The sequence below is a fragment of the Acyrthosiphon pisum genome, chromosome A2 (genome assembly GCF_005508785.2).
Source record: "Acyrthosiphon pisum isolate AL4f chromosome A2, pea_aphid_22Mar2018_4r6ur, whole genome shotgun sequence".
Classification (NCBI taxonomy): Eukaryota; Metazoa; Arthropoda; class Insecta; order Hemiptera; family Aphididae; genus Acyrthosiphon; species Acyrthosiphon pisum.
In genome coordinates, this window is record NC_042495.1 from 64,063,196 (window position 1) to 64,090,783 (window position 27,588).

The 27,588-nt window shown below is 27.4% G+C and overlaps 2 protein-coding genes across 6 annotated transcripts; one reads left to right on the forward strand and one right to left on the reverse strand.

Annotated features, from left to right (window-relative positions):
* Positions 1 to 1,592: 1,592 nt before the first annotated feature.
* LOC115034301 (glutamate receptor ionotropic, kainate 5-like) lies at positions 1,593 to 5,729 on the forward strand. The gene is made up of 3 exons (XM_029490756.1): positions 1,593 to 1,734; positions 3,057 to 3,197; positions 5,281 to 5,729. Exons 1-3 carry the CDS (start codon positions 1,681 to 1,683, stop codon positions 5,401 to 5,403), a joined length of 318 nt encoding a protein of 105 aa, XP_029346616.1. The 5' UTR covers positions 1,593 to 1,680; the 3' UTR covers positions 5,404 to 5,729.
* A 1,166-nt stretch (positions 5,730 to 6,895) lies between these two features.
* On the reverse strand, positions 6,896 to 25,761 carry LOC100164037 (protein ECT2). 5 transcript variants are annotated; one of them, XM_029490755.1, is made up of 20 exons: positions 25,310 to 25,758; positions 17,948 to 18,021; positions 17,767 to 17,858; positions 17,567 to 17,685; positions 17,350 to 17,485; positions 17,081 to 17,290; positions 16,839 to 16,988; positions 16,084 to 16,374; positions 13,289 to 13,423; positions 12,925 to 13,219; positions 12,741 to 12,850; positions 12,422 to 12,610; positions 12,145 to 12,352; positions 11,899 to 12,059; positions 11,661 to 11,780; positions 11,440 to 11,593; positions 9,506 to 9,660; positions 9,350 to 9,435; positions 9,068 to 9,263; positions 6,896 to 7,688 (listed from the first exon to the last, which is right to left on the reverse strand). In XM_029490755.1, the coding sequence occupies exons 5-20, from the start codon at positions 17,350 to 17,352 to the stop codon at positions 7,584 to 7,586; spliced, it is 2,568 nt and encodes an 855-aa protein (XP_029346615.1). In that variant the 5' UTR covers positions 17,353 to 17,485; positions 17,567 to 17,685; positions 17,767 to 17,858; positions 17,948 to 18,021; positions 25,310 to 25,758; the 3' UTR covers positions 6,896 to 7,583. The 5 variants fall into 5 exon arrangements, 4 of the variants coding, with proteins under 4 accessions (XP_029346615.1, XP_001943305.2, XP_016657774.1 ...); XR_510475.3 differs by lacking the exon at positions 17,948 to 18,021 and having other exon boundaries at positions 8,864 to 9,263; positions 25,310 to 25,761; XM_001943270.5 differs by lacking the exon at positions 17,948 to 18,021 and having other exon boundaries at positions 25,310 to 25,759.
* Positions 25,762 to 27,588: the final 1,827 nt, after the last annotated feature.

The window sequence follows — 27,588 nt, forward strand, 5'->3', positions numbered from 1 at the left end:
TTTTGAGCTGTTTACGGACATTGTAAGTTTTCAATTTTTTTAGTTTTTTTTCTATAAATATCAATAAAGTTTTATCTATTGGGCCAAAAAGTGTTAAAAATTAATACAAGGCTCCTGATACATTGTTACAATAGCAGTTGAAAAATATTAAAAATACATAGGCAGAATTTTTTTTATAAGCATTTGAAGTTGAAATTTTGACAAAATTTATCAAATTTAAAATTGAATAATTATTTTGTAGTTAAAAATTTATAAAATGTTCAACTTTTATATCTAAGGATTGAAAATTTAAACAAGATTCCACGTAAGTAATTAATTCTGTTACCAAAAAATCTAAAAAATACATTTACAGTTTATTTTTATAGTCTTTTTAAGTACAAATTTGGACGAAATTACATATTAAAAACCTGGAATAAATATTTTATTTATTTTTTGTGATTGTAATGATTGTATAATATTATTTGTGGGTACTTGAAACTTCTAAAGTATACTATTATATATCTATGATAGTACCACGGTTTGTTGTTGATGTATAACGCGTTACCTGATGGATATTGTGATATGATTAATTTGGAATTTATTATTAATACCTATTATAGGTCAATTTTTTTTTAATACTATAGATAAGTATACTTATAATAGGTATGTCTAATACCTCGACTGACATACCATCTCCGCTCAGAATCGTTTTTCTTATACAGTGATATTATATCATTGAATTCAAATTTAATACTATCCATTATACAGTGACCCACTTGTAACCTACTGTACAGCAGAGCGACATCCACTTACCCACCTTTTTTTTCTTGAAAACTGTATTGGACGCGTTAAAAAATATATTTTAAGGATAATGATGGGCCCCCATCAAATATCAATGTCACCAAGTTCAATGGGCCCCAGGACCGTGCCCTCTTCGCCCCACCCCCCTTATTAATCCGTGCTTGGTCGTGGCTGTAGTCTGATGTGGCAACATAAAGTTTTAGACCTTTTTTATCTCATAGGTTTTAATACCTAATACTGTTATTGTGAATATAATGTAATAATTATTATCATGCACAAGAAAACAATGATCTCAATTAGGCAACTCACTAATATAATAAGTATTATAATTATTATTATTATTCCGTTCGAAATCCCAATTCATCCCTGCATACCTATATAGGTTTATTTTCTAGCAACACAGCAAGAAATTAGTTTAAAATTAGAGTATTAGACTGTCTGGTTTCCCTGCACAAAAATTGCATTTATATAATATATAAATTTCACGTCGAGTGTTACTGCTGGGTAGCTACTCCCCTCACGCTGTCACAGTCATTGTAAATTCCGCTCATATGCTCATTGTAAATAATATTACAGATTGTAATGGTATATCTTCTAATGAATGTTTAAAAAAAAAAATAATATAATATATATCAAGGTAGCAATGTAGTATAATATATATATCAAAGTTATAAACAATAAAGCCCGGTATAGGTAGTAGCCAGTTTTTAGGTACCTACATAATATACGAAATTATTGGATTAATTTAATAAACAATAGTATGGAACAATTAAGTATATTATTATTTATTATATAATATTATGTATGTACCTATAACGTAATCGGTTATTTTTCTTTTAAGATTCCCCGTATCGTACGCTGATTAGCGAATCAGTGTTGAGATTACAAGAATCCGGATTCATGCGAGAACTCAAAGACAAATGGTGGAAAGTCCAAGGAGACAATAAATGCGAGGTGAGTCTTTGTAGTAATTACAATGTATTGTGTTGTCTCTATTTTAAATTATGTCTGAAGAATGTATGTTTAGTTTTACAATGATGAGTTTTTTTTATTTATGTCTGTCATCACTTTTTGGAACACTAAAACTGTATAATTAATGCTTCAATTTTCTTCAACAGCATATTTTTCGGGAGAAAAGTGAATCTAGTTAGTGTTTGGGTGGGCCAAAAGTAAAAAATTCTCAATAATTCTCAAAAGCGTTAAGAAGAACAATCAAAAAATTGAGAAAAACTCAGATTTAATGCAAAATCAGTTTTTGAAAAAATTGATTTTGTTTTTTAGTAACTCTAAAAAAAATATCTGAATATAGATGACACTGAATGATTATATTAGTAATTTATATGCACCATATCATTTTCGAAATATTGCGGCTCTTTTTGAGATATTTAATATAGGCATAAGAACATTTTGAGATTTATTAATTTTTAATTAAATTATAGTTAAATTATAGTTAAAATACAAATTACAGTCGAGTTGCGATAACTCGAAGTAGAACGGGGATAAAAATTCACTTCGAGGTATGTATTATTTAAGATATCCAACTAATTTATAGGGGGAACATTTTCTAGGGGAATAAAACACAATTCGAGTTGTCAAGTTTTTCGAGTTATCGCGACTCGACTGTACTCTGGTACTCTGGGATAATTGTATTTGTTGTAAAAAAATTGTTGCCCCCCTCCCCAAGATCTTTGCTCTGGATCCGTGCCTTGCTGTACTAAGTTGGACTTAATGACTTTCAGCGTGGCGTAGCCAGGGATATAGTATGAGGGGGGGGTTAAGTATACAAATACAATATGTCTTTTATTTACACTTTTTTATTTTTTTATTAATCTTGATAACAGTCTTAGGTCAACACAGTCAATGGGGGGAGGGGGGGGGGGTGCTGTAGCCCCCTGGCTACGCCACTGGAACTATTTATGAGAAACCTTGTTTAAAATGTTCAATCATTAACTATCTATATAAACTAATCATTTTATCATTTTTCAACCTACAACATTTTTCATGATTTTATAGAATTTTGAATTTTGAACTTTCAAACAAAAATTGTACTCGTGTATCTTTAATATTTTTGAACTGTTGTTATAAGAACTGACGAGGAACCTTGTATTAAATTGAAAAGCTTTTAGACATAGAGAAAATGTTTTGTGTTAATCCAACTACACTTAAAAAATCACCCAATACCTGTTGCTGCGGGTTAATAAAAAAAAAAATTATAAAATTTTATGAATTACCATTCGAATCATCATTTTATCACGTATTATATTTTGTCAATTTAGGAAGAAGACGAAAGCGACGAACTCGGCTTTACGAAAATCGGTGGCGTTTTTGTGGTACTGGTTCTCGGATGTTTAATTGCGTTTATGTTTTCCATATTGGAGTTTTTGTGGAACATCCGGAAAGTGGCCATCGAAGAAGAGGTAAGGTAATGCAAAGCCGCATTTAGGTAGGTACCTTTGTGGTGATTGGAAGCCTTTATAACATATTATATTTTTAAGTTTTTTCTACAAAAACATGATTTTATACTCGATTTTATGTTTTAAATGTTAATTAACTTAGACATATGCTTTTGCAATACCAAAGAATCTTTTCCGGGATATAAATTAATTACATTAAAGAAACAAATTGAGACAATCGGTCGAGTAGTTTCCGAGAACATTAGCATCAAAGGTGTCATTTCATTTTTCGTTATATTTTTTTTCCACCCACACCTCAAGAAAGAAGTTTTACTTCAAAAATACAAATTATTCAATTCGTACCTATAAAAATAAAATTATAATATAATATTATATTATATAATTTCCTTATACAATATTCAACATTGTACCTATCTATTTGATTATTTGTCCTTATACTGATATTACAATTACAAAGTATTGTCAAGTATAAATAGTTGATATACCTACTATAGGTACCTACATGCAGCTACAGAAATCCACAGTAAGTAGGCAATATCTGTTGTTCATCGCGTCTGCATGCCAACGGTTATTCTAACAAAAGATTAACCTTACGGCTAATGATTATAACCAATGTCCAATAGTATACCACGATTTAGATCTATGTACCTATCTATAATATACATATACCTATATTATGCTCATATACCTACCTATAGACATAATAGTCGTATAGGTTTACATTAATTATCTCATCGATGTAATTTAAAGAGGGACAAAGATTATAAATAGTAGATAATTTCCAAAAAATGTTCATCCATTTTAGTAGGTATAACACTCAATTTTCTCAATGTCAACTGTAATAACTAGAGCAAGGACTTTCATGCACTAAAAAAATCATCAAATATGCATTGAAAAATATGCACTTATGCATCAAAAAATTAAAAATATTCAGTTAAATATGCCCTTAACGCCTTTAACGTTATATGAAAATTAAACACGAAACTTTAACACACACGCGGTGAATGTTCTAGAACTAATGCGAATCTAATCTACCCACTGACTGTAGACACTTGATACTATCGTGTTTATACCACGTACCTACTATTCGTTAAAAATACAAAAATAGACATAATAAATACCTACTGACCTACTGACCATTATTATTATTTCAAGATAACGTTTATCTTTATCGTCTTTATGAGTTTATAACAATTGTTGACCTTAGTTCATGAAAAATATTCACCAAAGCGCTTGATTTTCGACAAACCATCAAAATATGCTAAAAGCTTAAAATATGCTCTTATAATCAAAAATATGCACTAAAAACTTTGAGTATTTCATCATAAACGTTATGAAAAGTATTTTGTACTTAAAAAGCATACGATAAAGTTAACCAGTAAAAATATGCAAATGCATGAAAGTCCTTGCTCTAGTAATAACTTATAAGTATTAACTTTCTTTCAAATGTTAATTGTTGGCATCATGCAAACATAAATTAAAAATACTCACGTACAAAAATCTCGACTTGTTTTAAACATTACCTCTTAAAACATCTATAACACCATAGTACCGTACGAACTACAAATCATATTGGCGAAACTTTGGAGTTGGAATAATAGGATTGCCCATTTAATCCGACATTTGGAAACTTATAGTCAAATTTCCCAAGGAAATAGGTAGATTAAGACAAAAGTAGCTATAAATATAAAATGTACATAACTTATTAAGTAGGTACCTAGGTAGTTATTTTAAATTCTTATATTTAGATTTAGGTATTACCTATCATACTCTTCATTTTTACATGGAACAATAATATTTTTTAATTGTAATTTGTAGGCGATTTAGGTATAAGAAATAGTCGTCAAATATAACTATTGTATAACAAAATTGTATCAATTTTAATATAGTGAATCGGATAATTTTTACATAATTTCGTACTTTTTGTCTGTCACTGACTGTAAAAATGAGTTCGGACTTTTTTAAATGATTTATTGACCGATACCTAACCAATGACCTAGATACAAGACAATATACCTCATCTGCCCGGTCTGGCCCGAACCGGATCCGAGTGAATGTGTAAATTATATTTTTGATCTCGTTTCAGATAACACCGAAAGAAGCGTTGATTTTAGAATGGAAATTCGCGATGAAATGTGACGGAGGAGTCAAGCCACTGAGGCGGCGGCATCATATCGATACCGGAACGAACAACTCTGACACAAGCTAAACTCTAAAGAGAAGACTTTTGACAACGATCGACGACGTTTAGTATACTTGTTGGTAAACTATTTTTTTTCCGCCCTGTCGGTGATAACGAATTACAAATTTCAGCTGAAAGATATTCAATAGGAACACAATTAAATACATTTGGGTAAGATCGACCAACAATTTCAGAATACGGCGCGGTAAACGAACATTAAATTAAAAATCTCACAATGAATAATTATTATAACTTTGACGTATTATACGAATCTGAAATGTTTTTGTTTCAATAATAAATGCGGTTAATTGTTTTACTATTAATTATACAAGTTATGATTTTTAATCAACCCACACCGAAATATACATTTGATATTTTTTCAAATATTGGGTACTGCTCTCTATGCGGACTACCGACATATTTCTGCTCACATAATATGCGGTCTACCTTGTAAGGCGTAGATGGTAAATCGCATAATACCTACTCGTATATCGTAGGTAATACGCCATGTTTATATTTTCATAATTATAATATATGTTTATGTTTTTCGATGTACATAAAAATATCAGCAGTCAGAACCTTTTTTAGACCAAATACCCCAGGTCCTCTTCTCTTTGTCCATGGTTTCTACCGTTTTGGACTTCAGCGTCACTGTCTTCCAATGAAGGGGGTTGATCACCATTGAGTAACCCACTACAATTATATTTTTTCTTTCCGGAAAATCTAGCCTCGTCAATGTGTATTGGATCAATCTCAGTTCCCACCATTTTTGGTCGTTTGTGAACAACATTCGAACATACTTCAGTACTTCACGACACATATTAAACCAGTCAGTAACTGTTCCTTGCCCTCTTAGTTTAGATATATCAACAATTTTATCTTTTAATAACAATACCTAAATATAGTTGGAAATACAAGATATGACATATATCAGAACATTGTGTCTGACCAATTTTATTTTATCTTTTAGTGGATGTACGTGTTTATAATGCAGTTTATAAATAATTATTTTTTTCTGCTACGATATGCGATCTATATTTATGATGGTAGACATGCATTTGTAGTCCGCATGAGAGCAGCACCAAACATTATATGCGGTATAGGTACTAAAAACATCTTAAGCATAAAGGGGCATATACAAGGGGGATGACCCCCAGGCCAGAACAACCCCATAGGTGTTATTTTAAAATTTTTTATAAAGTAGTGTTCTTACTTCTTAGTGTTAGTGCGTTACAAGGAAACATAAAAAAAAATTAAACAAATCGTGTACTTAACATAAATTTAATTCAGGAGCGTCATTTCAACTTTTTGAAATGTAGGTATGCTAACAATTATAGGTAGGTAGGTAGGCCAAAAAAAAGTTAGCAGACCAATATTATTGTTATATAATAATTATAACAAAAATTGTTTTTTCTCTTGTTTTTTTTAAATTTAAATATGAGATTTTAATGAAGGAAGTAAGACAAAAAGGGTTCAACAATAAATTGATAAAAATAATATAATAATTGAATTCTACATAATAGATTAAATATTTATATTATTATTTTACACATAAAATGTAATTCATACGTCAAATTATTTTAATTTTGATTTCATACATTTTTCTAATACATCACAAAACTGAATCGTCATATTTACACTTACACAATAAATTTAAAAATATATAAAAATATATAATTCCTAAAACACACATAGTATACATAAAAAATTATTGTTTGAGCTTAAAGTAGTTTATGATCAAATATTTGAGCACCATTTTAAATGTTATTTTTAATTGTTCCATGATTTAAAAAATAAAATTGTTTACATATAATTTATGTAAATATATAAATTAAGACTACAAAAGTATATACCATGGTAACTTTAATATACTCAGTATGAAACCAAGTAAACATGTATGGTAAACATTTAATTTTGTAGAAATGGAATTTATGAAATGAACGATTGTTGACAATGAAGTATAGGATAAGAAAATTTTGAGGCAAGAATGTCTTGAGAAAAGTTGAAAACAACATAATTATACAAATCTTAAATACTAACAAAAAAGGTAATAATAAAATAATTAATTTAAAAAAATTTAAAATTGAGTTTGAAAACATAATTATTATAATAATATAATATAGCTATCGATACTGATGGCTTAAAATTGAAACAACATTTTTCGAGTTTCGAAAAGTGTTTACCAGGTATCGATAGGCCGTTGGACGCTACCTGGGCGCCGACGATAGACTTAACATCGACGTTTTATTTTTTCTGCTTGGCTGAACTGACATTGGTGGCGATGGAAACGTATGGTCATCTGATGACATTTCCTAAAATTAGAAATTACCAAATTCAGTACTTAGGAATATTGTAAAATATTATTTCCATTAAGGTAACTAATATTTATATATTTTTTTTTTAAATATTAGTCACACTGCTAATATTTTACCAATATAAGAGTAATTTATACCATATTTATTTTATTATTTAACATTATTATATGATTATCGAATCAAACTTATTTTGTATATTATATACAAAAAGTTTATATACATAAACTGAGAGTAAAAACACATTACTAGTGATGCAAAAGTTTAAACAAAAAGAACATTCATGAACATTGTACTACACATATAAAAGGTTTAAAATGATAAAACTAAAGAAAAACGTGTAGTTGTTCAACATAAAAATTAAATAAAAAATATGCATCAACTGCACGGATGAGATTAAATAAAAACCAAAAATTAACATATAAAAATAGGAAACAGTTTACCAGAATTTATAATTATTAAAAATGAGTCATTAATTTTAATATTATTTTTAAACTAATTAATCTGATGTGGTGTTCCAAAAACTATATATCATGATGTGCAATAGTAACTTAGAAGCTTTATAATATTAATAATAACCAACTCAACCACTTAAAAATAATAAAATTAGAATTTTTTAGTAATTATTGATTGTTTATAACAATTAATGTAATTTGTTTTGTTGTTTAGCCATAAATTATTTCAATGAATAAATAAATAATTACAAATTAAATACATCCTTCCTGTATAGTAGCGTATCTTGGATTTTTCAAGGGGGGGGAGGTGTATAATTTCTAATAGACATTCAGTATACACATATTATTTTTATATCATTATATACATTGTGTATTGTGTACAAAATTTGTTCTTCGTGGGGTGTCAACTACAGTAATGTAGTAACATTTAATTCTGTTTGTATAACATAAGCGATTATATTTTTTTAAAAAAAAGCAACATTAACAAAGCCTTACCAAAATTAAAGTAATGTACAAGATAATGTTGTACAGTATAAAAAATTGGTTATAGCCCATGCTAATTATTTAGAACATAATATGGTAATGACTAAATAATAAAAATTCTATAACACGACATACATGCACACATTCAACCATAAAAGGTCTTTACCACATATATGGACATTGCAGGTTAATCGACACAGTAAGCTGGTTCAACAAGTAAAGCGAATTGTCAAGTACCTTATTTATTTTATTGAGATCCAATAAGGTAAGATTTTTAATTAATTTTTTATAAAGCAAAAGACTACACATGTTATCTTCTCCAAATGATCGCCGACTGAAAATTTAACTAGACATTCGCAATTTAGAATTGCGTTTGACATGTTTCTTGACTTTCGTTAGTGAACAACTATGTCTACTGTTATGCTCTTTTAATGGGCTCACATTTAAATTGGTGCACGATGCTAAGTGCATATTGGCTAATTGTGTGGACGGTGTTAGGGCGTGTGTACCCAGCCCTCCATTGTTAGTCAAGCTGAGAACAGGACTCATCATTGTAGACACTGCTCGTTTTAACTTGCTGGGAGTTTTATTAAAGCTCAATGCTCGTCCAACTTTAATGCGTGTTCTGCTTGCAAACCTGTACAACAAATGGAAATGTTAATATTATACATATTGATATCAATTTCACACAATCAAAATATATTATTCATAATAATATTTTACTTGAAAGCTTTCCCAAGAGTACCAGTAGTAATTTCACTTGTATCAATGTCCAATTGCTGAGAATCCAATGATACTAATATATTGCCCTAAATTTAATAAAACAAATATTGAATAAATTTCTTTTAATGCTTCTCTCTAAACCACTCGCATACTCACAGAACACACGGTGTTGGCCACTTGTTGCGATATATTTTTTAAGAATATATTTTTATGATTAGCACTGCTATTACTACCAGTCATAGTAAACGTATACAATCGTTCTTTAAAGTCATGATTGTCAATAATCATTAACGAAAATGTATTACGACAGTCTGGAATAAGAATAACTTAATCAACATTTTTATAGGATTATATTCTAAAGTATTATTATTGGATTAACCAATAACAAATCTTCGAAAAAAATATTTTATTTTTTCAATAAATTAAATAAAAAGTCTTTTCTTCATATCTTATACATTTTTTGTATAAATTAATTAATTAAAAATTATCATTAGCATAACAATAGCATTTGCAAATTTACATAATAACTACCAAAGTTCACATTAATATCAATGACATTATGCTTGTGGAATACCTTATAAAGATCCTTTGCCTAATGTTAAGTTACTTGAAATTGCTATCATTAGTTTCAAGCATAGTTTTTTAAGTATGCCGCAAATCAAAATTGGTTAAAGTAGTTCAGAATTAATGTTACTTACAACAAAAGTTTAATGATATATTTTTTGGTACTCATATAGTATGCTACCCACCAAAAAACTATACGCGTGTAAAATACCATCTAATAAAAACAGTATACTATACCTACTGATTAAATACAATTTAACTAAAACTTGCTTAATATATTACCGATGATTATTATTATCAATAATTGTAAGATGTTTTATACTGTTATCATGATCAACAACTAGATAGCAGTTTATACTACAGTTGTGACTTGTGACCAATGTTGAAGTCGGCCGCCATTTATAAAGCAGGCGATGTTTACATATATTCAAATACATATATACTTATATATATATATTATATACTGTGATAATATTATTTTGTAAACATTGCCTGTTTTGTAAATGGTGGTCAACTATGGTGATAAGGAGACAGCTATCTAGTTGTTGTACATGTCAATGATTATTATAATTTATATCATATAGGTACTATTTTTATTGTTGTTTTGGTGGATATTTACCTATTTATTATCATAGTAAGTATTATAATAGGTTTGCACAAAAAAAAAATTAAAAATTAAAAAAAGACATGATTGTAAATTCAATACATTGATTACTATAGAATACTATAGTTATTATTGTAGAATTAATAATATAATAGACAAAAATTAGTATAACTGACATTTTCAAATAAGTAAATTGGATTTTTTTTTCTATAATTTTAATATTATGACCAACTATATTTAAAATTTAAAATAATAATTTAATTCTTTATTTTTTTTTATATATTTATTAATTTTTATTTGACTTTTTTTCCATGGCTTATTTTTCTAGTGGTTTTTTTCATAAATTCATTATAATAATGTATGAAATAAAATAAAAACATATTATATCAGAATATGAGTGATATGTCATATTTTCCAATAGCAAACAATTCACCGATGGGTAGCATACTACATGAGTACCAATTTTTTAATATTCAAGAAGATAGTAACCATTTGGTCACTCTATCCTAAACTTTGATGATATATTTTATTGGAAGTGTTATTTTGACATTTTAATTTTAAAGTGAGATGCATTTTTCGAATTTTTATATTTCACAAGATTATAAACTTGCTATAAATTGAAACACAAAAAAAATATCCAACAGAATAAAGACAATTGTGTAACCTTTATATTATTTGGTAATAGGTCTAAGGTATTCTCTGATATTAAAACTAGTGAAAATAAACGTGAACTCCTTAATGTAAATTGGCTATATTACACACTTGTAAAACGCAGATAACAAATGCAGATGTTGCATTGTCTTAAATGTTAATATTCATCCACATGGGGCAATTACATATAATATATATAAAAAGATTGAATGACAATCATTCACTAAAAAAGAGCAGTTCTTCATTACAACATATATAGAAGGTTATTTACCTTCAGTCTCTCTAATATCTATAACTTGTTTAATTATATTTAATGGCATCAATTTGATATGTTTATATGATTTGGCACCGCCATTTAATTTGTGTGAACCAGAATTCAGTTCTTTTGGACTTTTTCCATTAAAAGATTTTCTTTTTTTACAAACCTATAGAACAAAAATCATCATATTACATTTTTTTTTGCTCTATGCAGAATTGATATATAATTCTTACTTCAACAACATCTGAAAAAACAAATATTGTTAGATGATCCCCACGACCACTAAGGTTATCACTTAGCTCAACTACATCACATTTTGTGATAAAACTTCGATGTGAAGAAACTAAATGAGGCTAAAAACAAAATATGACAGTTGTTAAAGTACACATTCATAGTATTGAAGTAATACAAAACATAATTTACATAAATCAGAGTATCATTCATAAAAATATAATTAAATGGTATACTCACAGGACAATTATCGATATCATTAAATATATCAAAAAGTACAACTTGACCTTCAGTCTTTCTTTTATCTTCATTTATATGAGTCATTACTTCTCGTATACTGGCTAGGGCTGATACTAGAGCTTGGTGATCAGGGTTATTCTTGTCAGAATGTTTCAATATATCTATAAAAATATTTAATTATAACTTAAGTGCAAGAGTCTAATGCTCTAAGTTAACAAACAATTTGAACCATTCCACATGACTCACCATTTAACAGAAGGCTAACGCTGGGCAAGCGTTGCACAGGTCGAATGAGAAGTTCTTGTAGACTCTGTCGACAACATTCGGGCCTTGTCTGACCGACCTTGAGGAAAGCATGAAAACGAGGTTTTGTTTGATCACACTGCAATAACATCTCCCTTGTTTTTTCAAAAAAATTCACAAACGGTGGATAAGCTTTCACTAATTCACTGGACTACAACATAATTAAAATATTAAAAATGTATTTTGATTGCAAAATCCAGTGTCAAATGTGTGGTATTACATATTTGAGAAAAACACTGCCTATACTACTATCTTCTTGCCATGATGTAGCAAGGCATTTGAGCTCTTCTAACATTTCTTGATGCACTTGATAAATAGGTAAAACATTTCCAAAAATAATTTTTATTTCAGTATTATTAAGCAAACAGTCTTCTTTGTCTATCATTTCTTCTAATGGTTCTTTGTACACCTATGAACAAAATGAAAACCTGAATAATTAGGCGAATGAAGGATAAAAAATAACTGTGGTACAATGAAAATTGAAAAAAATAAATAAATAAATATACATTATGAATTATGAATAAAGAAAAAGTTCTCACAGTAATTATTGTCTTTAACACTCCCACATAGTTAATCTCAGTCTGTAATAATTCAGAGAAAACTTGATATCGTGGACTAAATGGTTTATCTTTTATAACTATATCTTGATCTGGAAAAGATACATTAAATCTAAATTCAAACCCACTATTATTATTATTATTATTATTATTATAAAATGCTTACCTTTTGGGAGCTTAAAAGGTGATGGATGATCTGGGCTGTTTGTGAAATTTAAAAATGATCCACACGACAACCTTAGGCCATCAAGGGTGTTGGCAGCTGATGACCGTCGTTTTGATGGCCCTGAACTATTGGTCGGTGATGTTTCTCCAATAGTTGCTACAGGTGTTGGACTAGGTCTTAGCAAAGAACCCAAACGGTCTAAATGCCTTTTTCTTTTGCGAGCCCGAGAAGAAGAACTTAGTGTTAACGTAGATGACATTACACGAGCAGATGTAGGTGTGTTGGATACATTTAACTAAGCCAATTGAAGTTGCATAAGTATAAAACAAATTACATATTGAGAAATATTAAAATTAGTTCTTACATTGGTTAATAAATATTCTTTTGTTAAGGCGCAACTCTGATATTGCACAGATGTCCAGAACCATGCTTCTTTCAGAATTTCAGCATTATTCTTCTTGACAGGAGGAATTGAATCTAATGAAGATTCATTAACAACCTAATATAAATAAAATAAATACAATGTTATAAATAACACATTAAATAAGCTGACTATCAAAAATGGATTTTGTTATTATTAGAGAATGTTTTTTTTTATTTATTAATTATAGAACAAAAAATAGTTAAATACTTTTAAAAATAATTAAGTTTTTATATATTTTATTTATCTTTAATATCTGAAGTTTTTTTAAACTTTTATCTCAAAATTTAACCAACAAAATGTTCTCTCTTTGCCTCTTACAATAAACTCAAATACACACACACGGTTCAATTTTTCAACCATAAATATTTTGTACAGAATTAATGGTTTTTAAAGACAACTTTGTTATAGATACAACATACAATATATCTCTGTTATTGGGTATTATTTTTAACAAAATTTGAATTTTCATAATTGTTTAAAAAAATGTATTTCAAAACATTTTTATTATTTTTTTAAATTTGTATACACTTATGTTAATGAATGCTTGATTCAGAAAAATGGACTTAGGTTCTCCCAAACTTTTAAATAATAAGCCTATAGTAATTATTGATTTAAAAAATAGGCTAGGGATGCCGCAGTCTTAATATTTAACATATGCAAACAAAGTGTTAACGATTTACAAGATTTTATTGAATGATTTTTTAATAATAATTGTGAAAAACACAATTTGTTTCAGAATTAGATATAATATTTACCAAATATTAAAAGAAAAATGGTTAGGAAAAATGTTTTAATGAAAATCTACATAAAATGTTAATTTGTGTAGGTTATATGTATATTGTTATTACCTATTGAATTAATAGTGATAAACTAAAAAAGAAAATGTACATTATTTTGTGTTAAACTAAATTTGTAAAGTATCAATCCATAGAAATAAACATGAAAACCATCACTAATATCATACCCAATAAATATGAAACAGCGGTCTAATTTTTATCTGGAGATAAAATCTGGTTGAGATTGTAAGTTACCTAAGTGAATTGTGTTTTAACCAATTCTTGAAGGAAATCATCTTATATGATTTTCCATAAATTAGCTAATACCAAATATCAAATATTTAATGTGCCATATACTATACAGAGTGTAACAGAAAGATATGACACATAAATCATACACAAATCTGTCATATCTTTCTGTTACACTCTGTATATATATTAATAAAATTAAATATATAACTTTAAAGTTAATTAATGCTTAAAATGTATAATGAATATCGTGGTTAATAGCTAGCTAAAAATTATAAATAATGTTAATGATATAAAAATTAAGCATTTATGATAGCGATGCAATGTTAAGCTTATATATTATGTTAGTAATAAACAGAGCTATGAATCCAATTGCAGTAATTCAAATATTTGCAATTTTAAACCCAAGGAAAATAAAAAAAAAAATTAGTTAATTAATATAATTTAATAATTATACACTATGTCATAATATGTTTGGAATAAATGTGTGAAATACTGTTCATTATTTGTCTTTTTTTCTACCAGCATCAAACCATCAAAATAAATTAACAATCAATTTGTAGAGAATATCCAATAAGTTTCAATTTTTATATTTTTTTTTTTAAATATTGAAAGGATAAAAAATACAGAACCGGACATACTTTAAATCTTTCTAGATATCATATCATCTTTTTATGTTTAAGTACATTAAAAAATATCAATTTAATTTTTATTGGACATTTCAACCACACATTACACAATGTCATGACCAATGACACTTAACTAACTACTCTATTCATTATAAACATTAAAATTACAAATAACAAAACATAAGATAATTGTAGTTTTCATGATTGTAGAAAAATTATCAAGTATTTTTGACCGTAAATAATTTAGATATCAAGATGAAAGAAAAAGTAGTTACTATGGATGAAGTTAGTTCTTAGGATCCATCAGTTTTTTTGGGACCAATAGGATCAACAGATATTGTTTTTAGTTGTTAATGATTTATAGGTACTGGTTTATATAATCAAATTAGTTTTAATTGTTTTTTTCTTACCAAAAGGACAACTTTAACCGAATTGTATCAGATAACAATCAAACTTTTTATTTTGTGTATCATGTGTGTATATTTAAAACTTATAATTAATAGCTGCTTAGAACTTAGCTAATCCAAATATCCAAATATTGTTAGTTTATTTATTTACACAAATAAAAAATGAATATAAATATGTTTCATTTCTAAAAAAACACTTATATATTATTTTATTATGAATCTATTTTGTCAATTTTTCAATCTTTGGTTACATAATATATTATTATTTATGTTTATGTGTTACATTGTTTAATGCCAGAAAAATATACCATTACAAAATATTAAGTTTTATTCCATATACAAAAAAATTGAGGTGTCTTCAAACATTATGATAAATTAATATTAGTTTAGTTATAATATAAAGAGAGCAAAACCATAAATATTTTATACTTATTATAGAAACAAACTAAGCAATAATCAATTAAGATGTATAATAAACAAATTGCATTCAATTTAAACCCATTAATTATGAATTTATGATTATAGACAAGGCAAGATTTAATTTTTTTTAGTTAAATTATAAATATCAAAGAGAATATTACTATTTTACTTAATACATTTTTCATTTAGTTTATACTTGTATACTGATGTACTTAATTTTTAATATTTTTTTAATAAATGTCAAAAATATGTACCGAAGTTTGATCGGTTTGATCCAAACATGCTGACATAGGATTAGGATGTTTAAACAAAAACTCATCGCAATCCATGTCTAAAAATTGAAGGCGAATCTTCTTGGTTTCATGAGACACATTTCCACCATCTACCACACTCAGTGTTCTTTTTAACCCCCCATTTCGAGTATTAGGACTTGAATCATCTTTATCAAATGCTTGAATTAGATTTTTAGGAGCCAAAACACCTCGTAAACACGGTGCTGTATTTGGATCTCGGTCGCCTAAAGGACTAGAACCTTCCTTTGTAACCTGACATGCAAACAGAAAAAACATTACACCAACAAACATAAATGTTTAAAAAAAAAATTAGCCTTGCCCTGTAAAACTAAAAATAAATAAGCAAAAATTTGTTAGTATATCACATCATTATTTTGCATGTATTCATAATATACATGGTTTATGCACAATATTAAGGTTAGTAGTCTTGTGTATAGCAAAAGCAAAATTATAAATAAAAATTCAAACATTTAAAACAAAACATAAGTTATACCCATGTTTTTGCCATAGAGTTGTGCTTTACATAAAATTGAGAATCTGTCTACTCTCATTGAAGTTTACTATTGTTAATAGGAGGTATAAATGTAGAAATAACATTGGTAAAGAATCTAAATAATTCAAATCTGTATATTTTGTTGTCTTAACAGTTTAATACAACACGAGTACATAAATTACAATTTCCCAATGCAAAATCAAAATATTAAAATAATATTTACCAGATGAGTGATTTCTGAATCATTTTCATCCTCTATTGGAGTCCCTCCATTTTGTAACAAAACGTCAACCATATGTGATCGTTCTTCTTCCGTGAACCCTGAAAAACATATTTTGGCTCCATGGAATGGTTTTAGCTTGTGTTCTGAAAACTAAATATTTTTTGATATTTATGACTTTTTTCATAAAACTATAGACAAATTTCATCAAAAAGTGTTTTGCTATGATAAATTTTAATACTTACAAATGATGAATTGATTGCTTTGAATTCCATTTCATCGCGTCTCTCCCATGCTGCATGTAGCCACGAAGATCCAATAACTGGAATTTCATGTAAATATGCATATTGGGATTTAGCACTACATGCATAACCAGACACTAAATGAGTAGTTTTGTAATTAATACTTTCTCGAAAACTACCACCCATCCAACGGATCAAACTCAGAAGACGTGCCTGAATGACATATAAAATATCAATTATTTGATTACATTGATTCATTTTATTACAAATACCATTTCATCTCTCTTTTGAATTCCTGTAACACTGACAATAGCGCCAACAAGTGCATTGCAATAACGATGGCGATTAATGCCCTGTAAACCTTTAGGGCTTTCAGCCAATTCCAACAAAGCTGGACGCCCAAGAATTCTAAATAAAATGTTGAATGAATAATTGTTTTTGAATATATTTAAAACCATGAATAAAACATAATACGTTAACTTGGCATACTTGAAACATGGACGCTTGACTGCAAGTTCTTCAAACAGGGTGGTGACCAATATATCATTTTTTTCCAATAAATTTACATCCGATAGATTTTCTAAGTATTTAATTGATACGTTTAATTTCTATAAACAAAAATTCTATTGTTATTTATTTATAATACACAGCGTAAAGAAATATAAGAGAGACAACTAAAACTATTTTACCTTAATAGCTAATAATACATCTGAATCAGAAGAATATATTTTTTCCAAATAAATATTAAAATTTGACAACTCGGATTCCAAACTTGAAACACCTGAAAAAAGTTTTAATTTAATATTATCAAACTGTAAAATATAAAACCATTTATTATTTTAACTTCAACAAATTTATTTGTTTATCAACCTTATGTTATTTGTATTACTTATTTTCTGATTTAGGTGGGTAGACAACTTATAACAGTGGCTCATTACATTTTTCTAAAAAATAAGAATGTATACCTATTTTAGTATTTGTTTGCGCCAACATTAGGTAGACTTAAGTGCGTATGTAATCTATGCCAAAATATAAAAAAACAACATGACATTGTTTGCACCATACCTAAATATTAATTTTAGTAATCTATATCCAGACAGAAAATAAAATGGTATAATATGTGCCACACTTTCAATTTCCTGACACATTTTCAGAGCTCACACCAGTCATAACACATTAAACTTGAATATATAACATGAACTATTAATCAAAGATTAAAAACATTTTTTAAAAAACGGAAAAAAATCATTAAATCATTAAACATAACAAAAACTAAAACGGAATTATACAATAACAAAACTATATCAAATAACATAAAAAATCAAAAAAAGACAGCTTAAAATATCATTAAAAACTTAAACTATTGAAAAAACAAAATATTACAATAATAACATTAGATTTATTTGTAGAAATGAATATTTTGGTGACAATGAAGTGATTCATTTTTATTTTAAAATATTATATTATGTTAAACTTGAATTAAATGTAACAAAAAAATTTAGATATGACATCAAAATAAAATGCATACCCTGGATGTATAATAATAAATGTTAGCAAATAATAAATATATATAGAGCGACCAAGTGAAGACGATAATCAGTTAACATGGGACCAAACCAGTTTTAGGCGGTCATCTGGTCATCGTCTGAACTTGATCGCACTATAGATATCTTTATTTTGGCGCAAATTACATATGCCTTTATTTTTAATATCTAAATCAGAATTGATACTACAAATCAAAAAATATTGGAGGGAGGTAATAAACTTTTTAGTTTTATTATATTTACTGATACCTGTAATAATATAATATTCCAACTATACAGAACTTAAAAAATATACCATCAAAAGTACAATGCATTTTTTTTATATTGGAATATAATATGATAGTTAATATTTAAATGACAATATTTATAATTGTATAAGTAACTAAGTTTTACAATGTAATGAACACTATTCTACAATATAATAATAATCATTGGGTAATAAATACCTACTATGTTTTTTAAATACCTATTATAAAAACATTAGATCCATTGATTACACTTTTATTAAAAAATAATACTAAGAGATGACTTACATTTTATATTGTTTACTTATTATAGAATTTATCTACTCAATTAAATATTGTATTATCTTAAAACAATTAATTCAATCATTTCTGATATTTTTCCTACTCAACTCAGGACAGAAAAATGTTATCATTTATCATAAAACATTGATTAGTTTTTCAAACAAATAGCTGGTACTATTAAAAAAAGTCTGAATGCTTTTTTTTTTTTAAATACTAACTTTGTTTATGTTTTTTCAATAAGTAATGAGCAACATTTTTTTAATAATTAGCTTATAATATTTAATATGTAAAATAATTGTTATAATTTTATATAATATGTAAAATAATACAAATATAAACAAAAACATATGGAATATTGATAAGAGGACAATTATTGAGTAATTGGGCATTTTTCGAACATTTTATTTTGTTAATTTTTCAAGAAATTTTACCCTACCAATAAAAATTTAAATTTATAAAATAAATTGTACCTACAATTTTTTTATATTTTTAAATTGCTATAAGATCAACTTATGTGGGAATTTATATTATATATTCAAGCTTTTTTATAGAATCTAAAAAGGTGTTTTGAAACAAAACATCCCAAATGCCTTATAAATAGCTTAATATTTTGAAAAATTTGTTGTGTATAGAAAACTATAATTTTAGTATAGTCCAAGTTTTATAATTTTATAATTTTATATCCAACGCCATTAATATTTGAAAATCAATCGCTTATAAAAAAAATGCATGTGACTGCGCTAAACATTGTTTATACATTTTCGTTATGATAAATTTGATAAAATGTTGAAAAAAATTGTGTCAATGTACTTTTGATTAAGTATCAACTAGATCCATTTGTTACCAGAATCCTAGAAGATGAAAATCAAAGCATTTTTACTGGTCCAAAAGGTGATATTATATTTCTTATAAGATACATTTTAAATAATTATTCACTAGATTATTCATACTGATAACTTATTTAAGATTTGATTAAATATAATATGCCAAAATAAGAATTTTAATAAATAAACAAAAACAAAATTAATTTTCAAAGTTTTGAAAATTGTTAGGGATATTCCATGGGTATACCTTTTAAGAAAGTACCAAACTATACACCGGCACAAAGTAGAATCCACCGGCGACCTGTTGCCATCCAGCGATGCACATCTTCCACATAATGGCATAGGTGACCAGTGGAAGGGGAAAAAAAGTGCGCAGAACCGGGGTATTCTACTTTTACACGGTGTATATTTATTGCAGTAAATGCACTACAATGCTGAGTACATTTTTCAATTGGCTTCATACCTTGAAAAATCTTTAAAATGTAACAATAGCAGTAGAAACTTAGTTTTTAAGTAGTTTATTTGCCTACAACAATATTTGATTTAATATTATATATACTTTTACTATTTAAATTAATATCATTTATACAGGGGCTCCAATAAATTTTAGTCTCAATTAGTTATGGGTTTAATACACCCATGGCCTATTTATATGGTAACTGATAAAACTATTATAAAATCAAAATCTCTGTTAACAATACATTTTACAAGTTTCATATGAAATAAAAATAAATAATTGAATATCCATAACCTATATAAAAATTACCTACCTTCAACAAGATTTGACATTTTGTTATCCATCTTCTGATAAAATAATTAAATATCTACTTGAATATAATTTTTTTTTTTAAGTAACACATTTACACAAAAAACTGAAGTAGTTTAGGTTTTTGTAAAGACCATTTTTAAAGAAAAAAGTATTAAGATCTGTATCAAAAGAAAATTGCTTGACAACTAGGCACATCTAAGTTGTAATGTATATACATGCTAATCACAAAACAATTTTATCAGTAGACTGGAACAGTAATATTCATTATATTATAAATCAATAGATTTGTTTATTTTAATGATGAAAGAAAATAACATACCTAATTAAATTACTGTATTTTGTTTTATTTGCACATCAACAATTAAAATAGGTATGTAAGGATTCATTATTATGATTTTCTCATGCCGGGAAGCAAAACAATCTCTAAAGATTTAATAAATCAATAGTGAGCTAATGTGGCCACATTTAAACATGATTGGATAAACATTTGGAGTTTCACATTAAATAAATTGATTAATTTAATGTAAAACTCAGCATAAGCATTGTAAATATTTATTTAGTGACTATGTTTACCAATACATCTTCATTAAATTACAATTAAAATAATTATTAATTATACAAGAACATAATTAACTTAACACATTTGAGGATCTCTATTTTTCAAAAAAACTGCGTATGAATAAGTTATGGAATTCTCTAAATATTATATATATTTAAGTATATTAATATGATTTCATTGCATCAGTAGATATTCTTAAAAAATCAATTGTTTTTTAATAACCTAGAAGGTACTTACTTACACAAATTTTATAAAAACTATTTAAAAAAAATATTATTTATCTATATTTTTTATTTAGGTAGGTAAATAGATAGGTACGGGGTACTTAAATGTGATATGTATTTGATGAATACCTATGCAATATTTTTTTACCTGTTAACATACGTATGTTAAGTAATAAATATTGAGCAAAAGAAAGAATGCACATATTGGTTTTAGAATTTTTTTTGCAAACTTTTTTGAGTGTTAATAAGTTTTATATTTTTCTGATTGATGCATGTGAAAAAATTGAACATTTTAGCAAAGTGCGTTTTTTGTGCAAAAATGTGTCTTATTGGAAAAAACTTTCACTATAGAATAGTCAGATTTTTTTATTTAAAAAATGAGAATTTTTTTTAGGTCGGATCAAAGCCCAAATTTTAATTTTATTTAAATAATGCTAGAAAAATACATTGGAAAAATAACAATTATTGTGTTAAGCATTATTTAAATGTATATTGAAAGCTTCTATAATTATAATTTTTGAAATCAGGCTTTAATTCGACCTGCAAAATGTTCTCTTCTTTAAAAAAATGAAAGAAATTCAACAATTCTACAGGCTGTGAGAGTTTTTCCAGTACTTAATACATATTTTCATACTAAAAATGGACCCGTTCAGACACTCTTAATAACCATCTCTTCTTTTTAAACGTAATTAGGTATTAGATATAATTTTTCCTGAGAATAGAGAAAAGATAAAATTTAATTTATTCATATAAAACATCGTTGTTATAATTTCCAAGGATAAAATAATAAAAAAAATATTGAATAAAATGCAGTTACTCTATAAACACAAAGAACTTAACAAATAATAATTGCAAAATGAAAACTTTGCCACTACAGATAAGAAATTCCTAGAAAGTTACTAGTCATAATTTTTGGAATTTAGACACCAATATTTCAATTTTAATTCTACTACCTATGTACCTATTAAATACCTACCATTATCATTAACTTTATTAAAAAAAAAATGCTTACAACTTTATTAATAGTAATTAGATACTTACCTACAATTTACAAAAAGTATTTTTGCCTATACAATGTATGATAATTAAGAGAATTAATTAAGATGACGCCACACCCAGGTGTGTTGTCTACATCTTACAAACTTACAACATGAAAAACTTTACGTTAACTTTAATCCATTTTACACTGTTATTATTAAAATTAGAGTGAATTAACACATGAATCATGATGAAATTTAATGGTAAGATTATTATCTAGAGCAAGAGATGCTCTTGGAGGATTTTATTTATATTATTATTTTTAATTAAGTTATGATAATTTTAAAACATACAAAAAATGTACGTTTTCAAAAAGGTCAACTAGCTTTTTAATAATCTTAACTTTAAATTTTATAACAGGTCAATTCACTCTAATTTTAAAATGTAGGTACAGAGTAAAATATAATATTGTGAATGTAAATTTTCCATATACGTTTGTAAGATGGATACAACACATACAGGTGTGGCACTATGGTGTCTTCTTAATAATTATTAGTGATGGGCAACAATATAATTTTGTATATCATTCCTATTTTTACGATATTGTATCACAATATCGTAAGTTGCACGATATTGATATTGTATCAAAAATAACGAAAATACCAATTTTAAATATTACCTACTTAGTACTTATTACTAGTTATTAGTTATTAAAATGAATAATCAATATAAATAAATAAATAAATAAATAAATAAATAAATAAATACAAATACTGAATTAATAATTACTAATTCAAAAACCTAGGTAGCTAATTGAACCTAAGAAAAAAAAACTAATTCCCGAAATATAATACAAAATTAATATTGAAAATGTATCACAATATTGATAACGTATTGAATTATTGATATTGCTGCACATCACTATTAATTTATATTAGCAATTTTAATTATGAAGTACATCATGCTTTTAATTACATCTTTTTACCTAAATTATTAAAGTTATTATTATTATTAAAAGTTAACAAAGTAAAAAATAATGTCTGGTAATAGGTATAAAAATAATATAAAAATTAATAATGCGAATACAACAAAATGTATCACAGTACCCCGAGAAGTGTTAGAAAACTGAAATTGAATATGTGGAACAATACTTTCAAGTTAATCAGCTATTACTGAGGCTATAATTGTTGTTTCAGCCTGACATTTCATGGCCAAATACCTACTTATAATATTTTTGTCAAAATGTTTGTAGTTTTTTTTTTTTTTAAGTAGGTAGGTAGGTATGAGGTACCTAATAGTATTAATTCATAGCACAATTCATAATAAATTAAAGATATACAAATCATTCTTATTTACATCTATAATTTATTCTTTTTCAAAGAATTAAAACCTAATACTTAAATAACACATCTCTATTCAGAAACTCTATTCAACTCTATTCTATATCAGCATAGGTTAGGTACCTACCTAATATGAAAAACAAATTGTTCAAATTGTTGTATGAATTTAATTTGTCTAGTCCTTTTAAAATAGGTAGGGTATATAAACATTTAATAGTTATTGATTTCCCACCAGAATTTAAGTTACCTCTTTGGTAAAATATAAACTCTCACCAGTTTATTATAATTACCTACTTACCAAGTTACATACCTATTTTTGTATAGCTGAAAGTACAAATTAGATAGTAAATTAGGTAATTTTCTTTTTTTAATATAGGTAATACTATCATTTATTATTTTTGTTGGATGGATGGCTAAAATGTTAAGAAAAAACTCAATTCATGCCAAATTGTTTACACTAGAATAAACATGAAAAAAACGATAAACAATTATTTTGGTAGGTGCCTAAAAATAATAATTTTCATAAACATGTTTATTATGTAGATACCTATAGGTACATTTTATAGCCTGCACATACACAAACAATTTGTTTTTAACTTGCTCTAATTCGCATTTAGTACTAAATGATAATTTTTATTAAAAATGTTATATACCTACTTCTATGTAGGTAATACATTTAAATAAGGCTATAACAAAACTGCAAAAGTATCTCCCGGGTATCCTTTAATTTAAGTTGGGTACACAATACACGTACATTGAAAACAAATATTTTCTTCCATTTATGTGTCATTTATATGTCATATGTCACCTCGTATGTCACTAAAATAGTAGCTCTTTAAACTTAAATGAAATATACCTAATCTATAAATAATTAGCAACACTCAGTGTCCAGCTCACATGTTTTTTCATTTTGTTTGACAAGTGGAAAAATATAAATTGGCATATTTCCAACAATCACACGAGGGGATACAGTTTAACACATGACCTACGAATAGTGTCTTCAACTTAGCCTAGTTATCGAAGGTACGAATACGACCAAAATAGATTGAATGTTTAATTTAATTTTTATTTCATACATTTCCGTTTTTTTTTTTGTAATGAATCGTGAAACTGAAAAGAATTATGTACCTATCGCCGATGTATAACAATAAATTAACATTTAAAAACAAATTCAAACCTATTATTAAGAAGTATTAATTAATTATAAGCAGTCAGTAGTTGTTATCGTGCGATTGGACACAACAAATTGACGTCCATCTCCTAATGTTCGGTTGACAGTCGTGAGAGAGAACTGAACACTTTTTAGTACCTATTCATTAGGTAATGTCTCCCGACAGTTGACAACCTTATCTACACTGTAATGCATTAGACTTGAACTGTGACAATAGATAAACACAATTTGCCGTAATTACGACTATTGTCTTTACAGACCTACCGATCGAAACGCGTTAACATGCGGACACTCACTTTGCGTTTTCACAAGTTCCTCCTCGAGATCGCAGTTATTGTTGTTCTGGATGTTCTGTCCGGTTCCGTTCGCTGCCGACATCGTGGGGTGTAATTGGGGATTATTATCATGCGATCATTTCAGTGACTGCGTCGAAAAAAACGAAAGATACGAGGAGCAAAAAAATAGTACGACGGGACGAAGAAACTGTTAACTGACAAAAGTACGAAACGACTAACAAGTAACGAGTAAAAAAAAAACGTAAACCGAACTGGGAGAATTAATAATAATAATAATAATAATAACGAACAGAAAAGTACACGCGCACGCACGCACCGAACGCTCTCTCGCTCCCACACCGCCAACTATATAGTATTGTATATTGCATTTATTATTATTATTATTATTGTGCGAGTCTCGGGTCTGCGCGCGCACCCACACGGCAACTTACTGTGGCATAGACAAGTATATATAACTGTGGCTAGGTGAATAATAATAATAGAAAAACGGTTGGGATCATGACTCGTGATTAGTTATTTCAATGTTAATCGCCGTGGTTAGGACGCACGCGCGCGGCAGAACCGCAGAACAGGTGAAACGCTGCCGGCCGAACGTTCCCATTGGTTAGGACACATGTTTTATTACCAGAGCTCGGCACGTAGTTCCGTCTAGACCCGTCGGCCGTCGTGTCTAACTTAGACTCAGTATCATGGTTGATGATATTATGCAATATCGGCCGTACTCATCCCTTAATGTAAAGCTCAGTAAGCTCTGTAACGGGGAATGGGGATTCAGCATAGGCCATCGCCATCCTAAACAGTAAAGTAGTAAACAAACACCCATGTGCAGCCACGTATGTAGCAGCGTTCCCGAATTGTCGGTACATTATGCCCCAGTAATACCATTGTTACCAGTAGTAACCATTCTGACTTATCACTACTACTACTACCACAGCAGTGCTTTATACACGGACCACGATTTAAGATATATTAAATCGTGACACGGACTAAGATATAATATAGATATAAATTATATCTTAGTCCGTGGCTTTATACAATATCAAGTAATTATTTCCCGTTTAAGTTTTGAATCATTCGAATATTCGATTATTTCACATATTTCAGTATTTCACAGTATGATGTCTGGATTATTTGAAATTTTGAAATTTGTATATTAATCATAGAGTAATTAGTAATTACTCTATGATATTGACATATTGTTTCAAATTATAAAAGTACAATAATTATTAACTTTGGTAAAAATTCTTGGTATAAAAAATATATTACCCCGTAGAGCCATAGACCTTATTCTTATAAGTATAAGGTCTATGCGTAGAGCTTATCATTCAGGAACGCATTGATTATAAATTATTAATTACTAGTATTTATCACAGATCATGACATAATTTAACTCATGTCACAGATATATTATAAATTATAATAAATCTGTTGTATTTATAATAACGGACTAAGGGATGATTTAGATATTTACTGTTATTTAAATACCTTTAAGATATATTGTTCTATGATATTAGCCCGTACCACGATCATCGAGATGAATGTACAGTATGTCAGTATGTAAGGTATAAATTAACATAATATGGTATATGTATAGTAGGTATATACATCTCGATGGCAACGATTAAAGAATAAAGATAGTATATTATACTATATTTATATTAAGATAAAATACTATTATTATCATCATGAACTACCAGTGTAGTAGCTATAAGCCTGCTGTATAGTGTATATACAAGTAAATGATCTAAGGGTAGAACAATGGGTTAGTAGTTCATGATTATCATGTAATTATGATCATCGTCGTAGTCATGGAATCAAAGTCGTTATGAATTAATCAAGATAGGATTCATATTTTCGTAATAACCGCTATTTGTTGGCGGTCATTTAAAATCTTTTTTCTAAATTCAAAATTTGAATATTTAATTATTATTCTAATCCATAAAATACTAAAAATTAAAATAGTGATTTCAGCTCAATATGGAATGGATCCAGGGAAGGCCTTAGCCCCTTACTAACTTGTTTAGTTCCCCAAATGTTATAAGTTATAACTTTTAATAAGTGCAATTGAAAATTCAGATTTTGAATAACTGCATTATTGAAAAAAAAAGGGGGTGAGCATGCTTTATGAATCATACTATATTTCATATTTTGATGAAAATATGTTATTTTCAACTTAGTTATATTATAACACTCCTTTTAAAAACTGAAATTACGCCTCTAAGACGATCGCCACCATTGCCACTCTCAAAATCACCAATGGGCAATAATAGGTAATAACT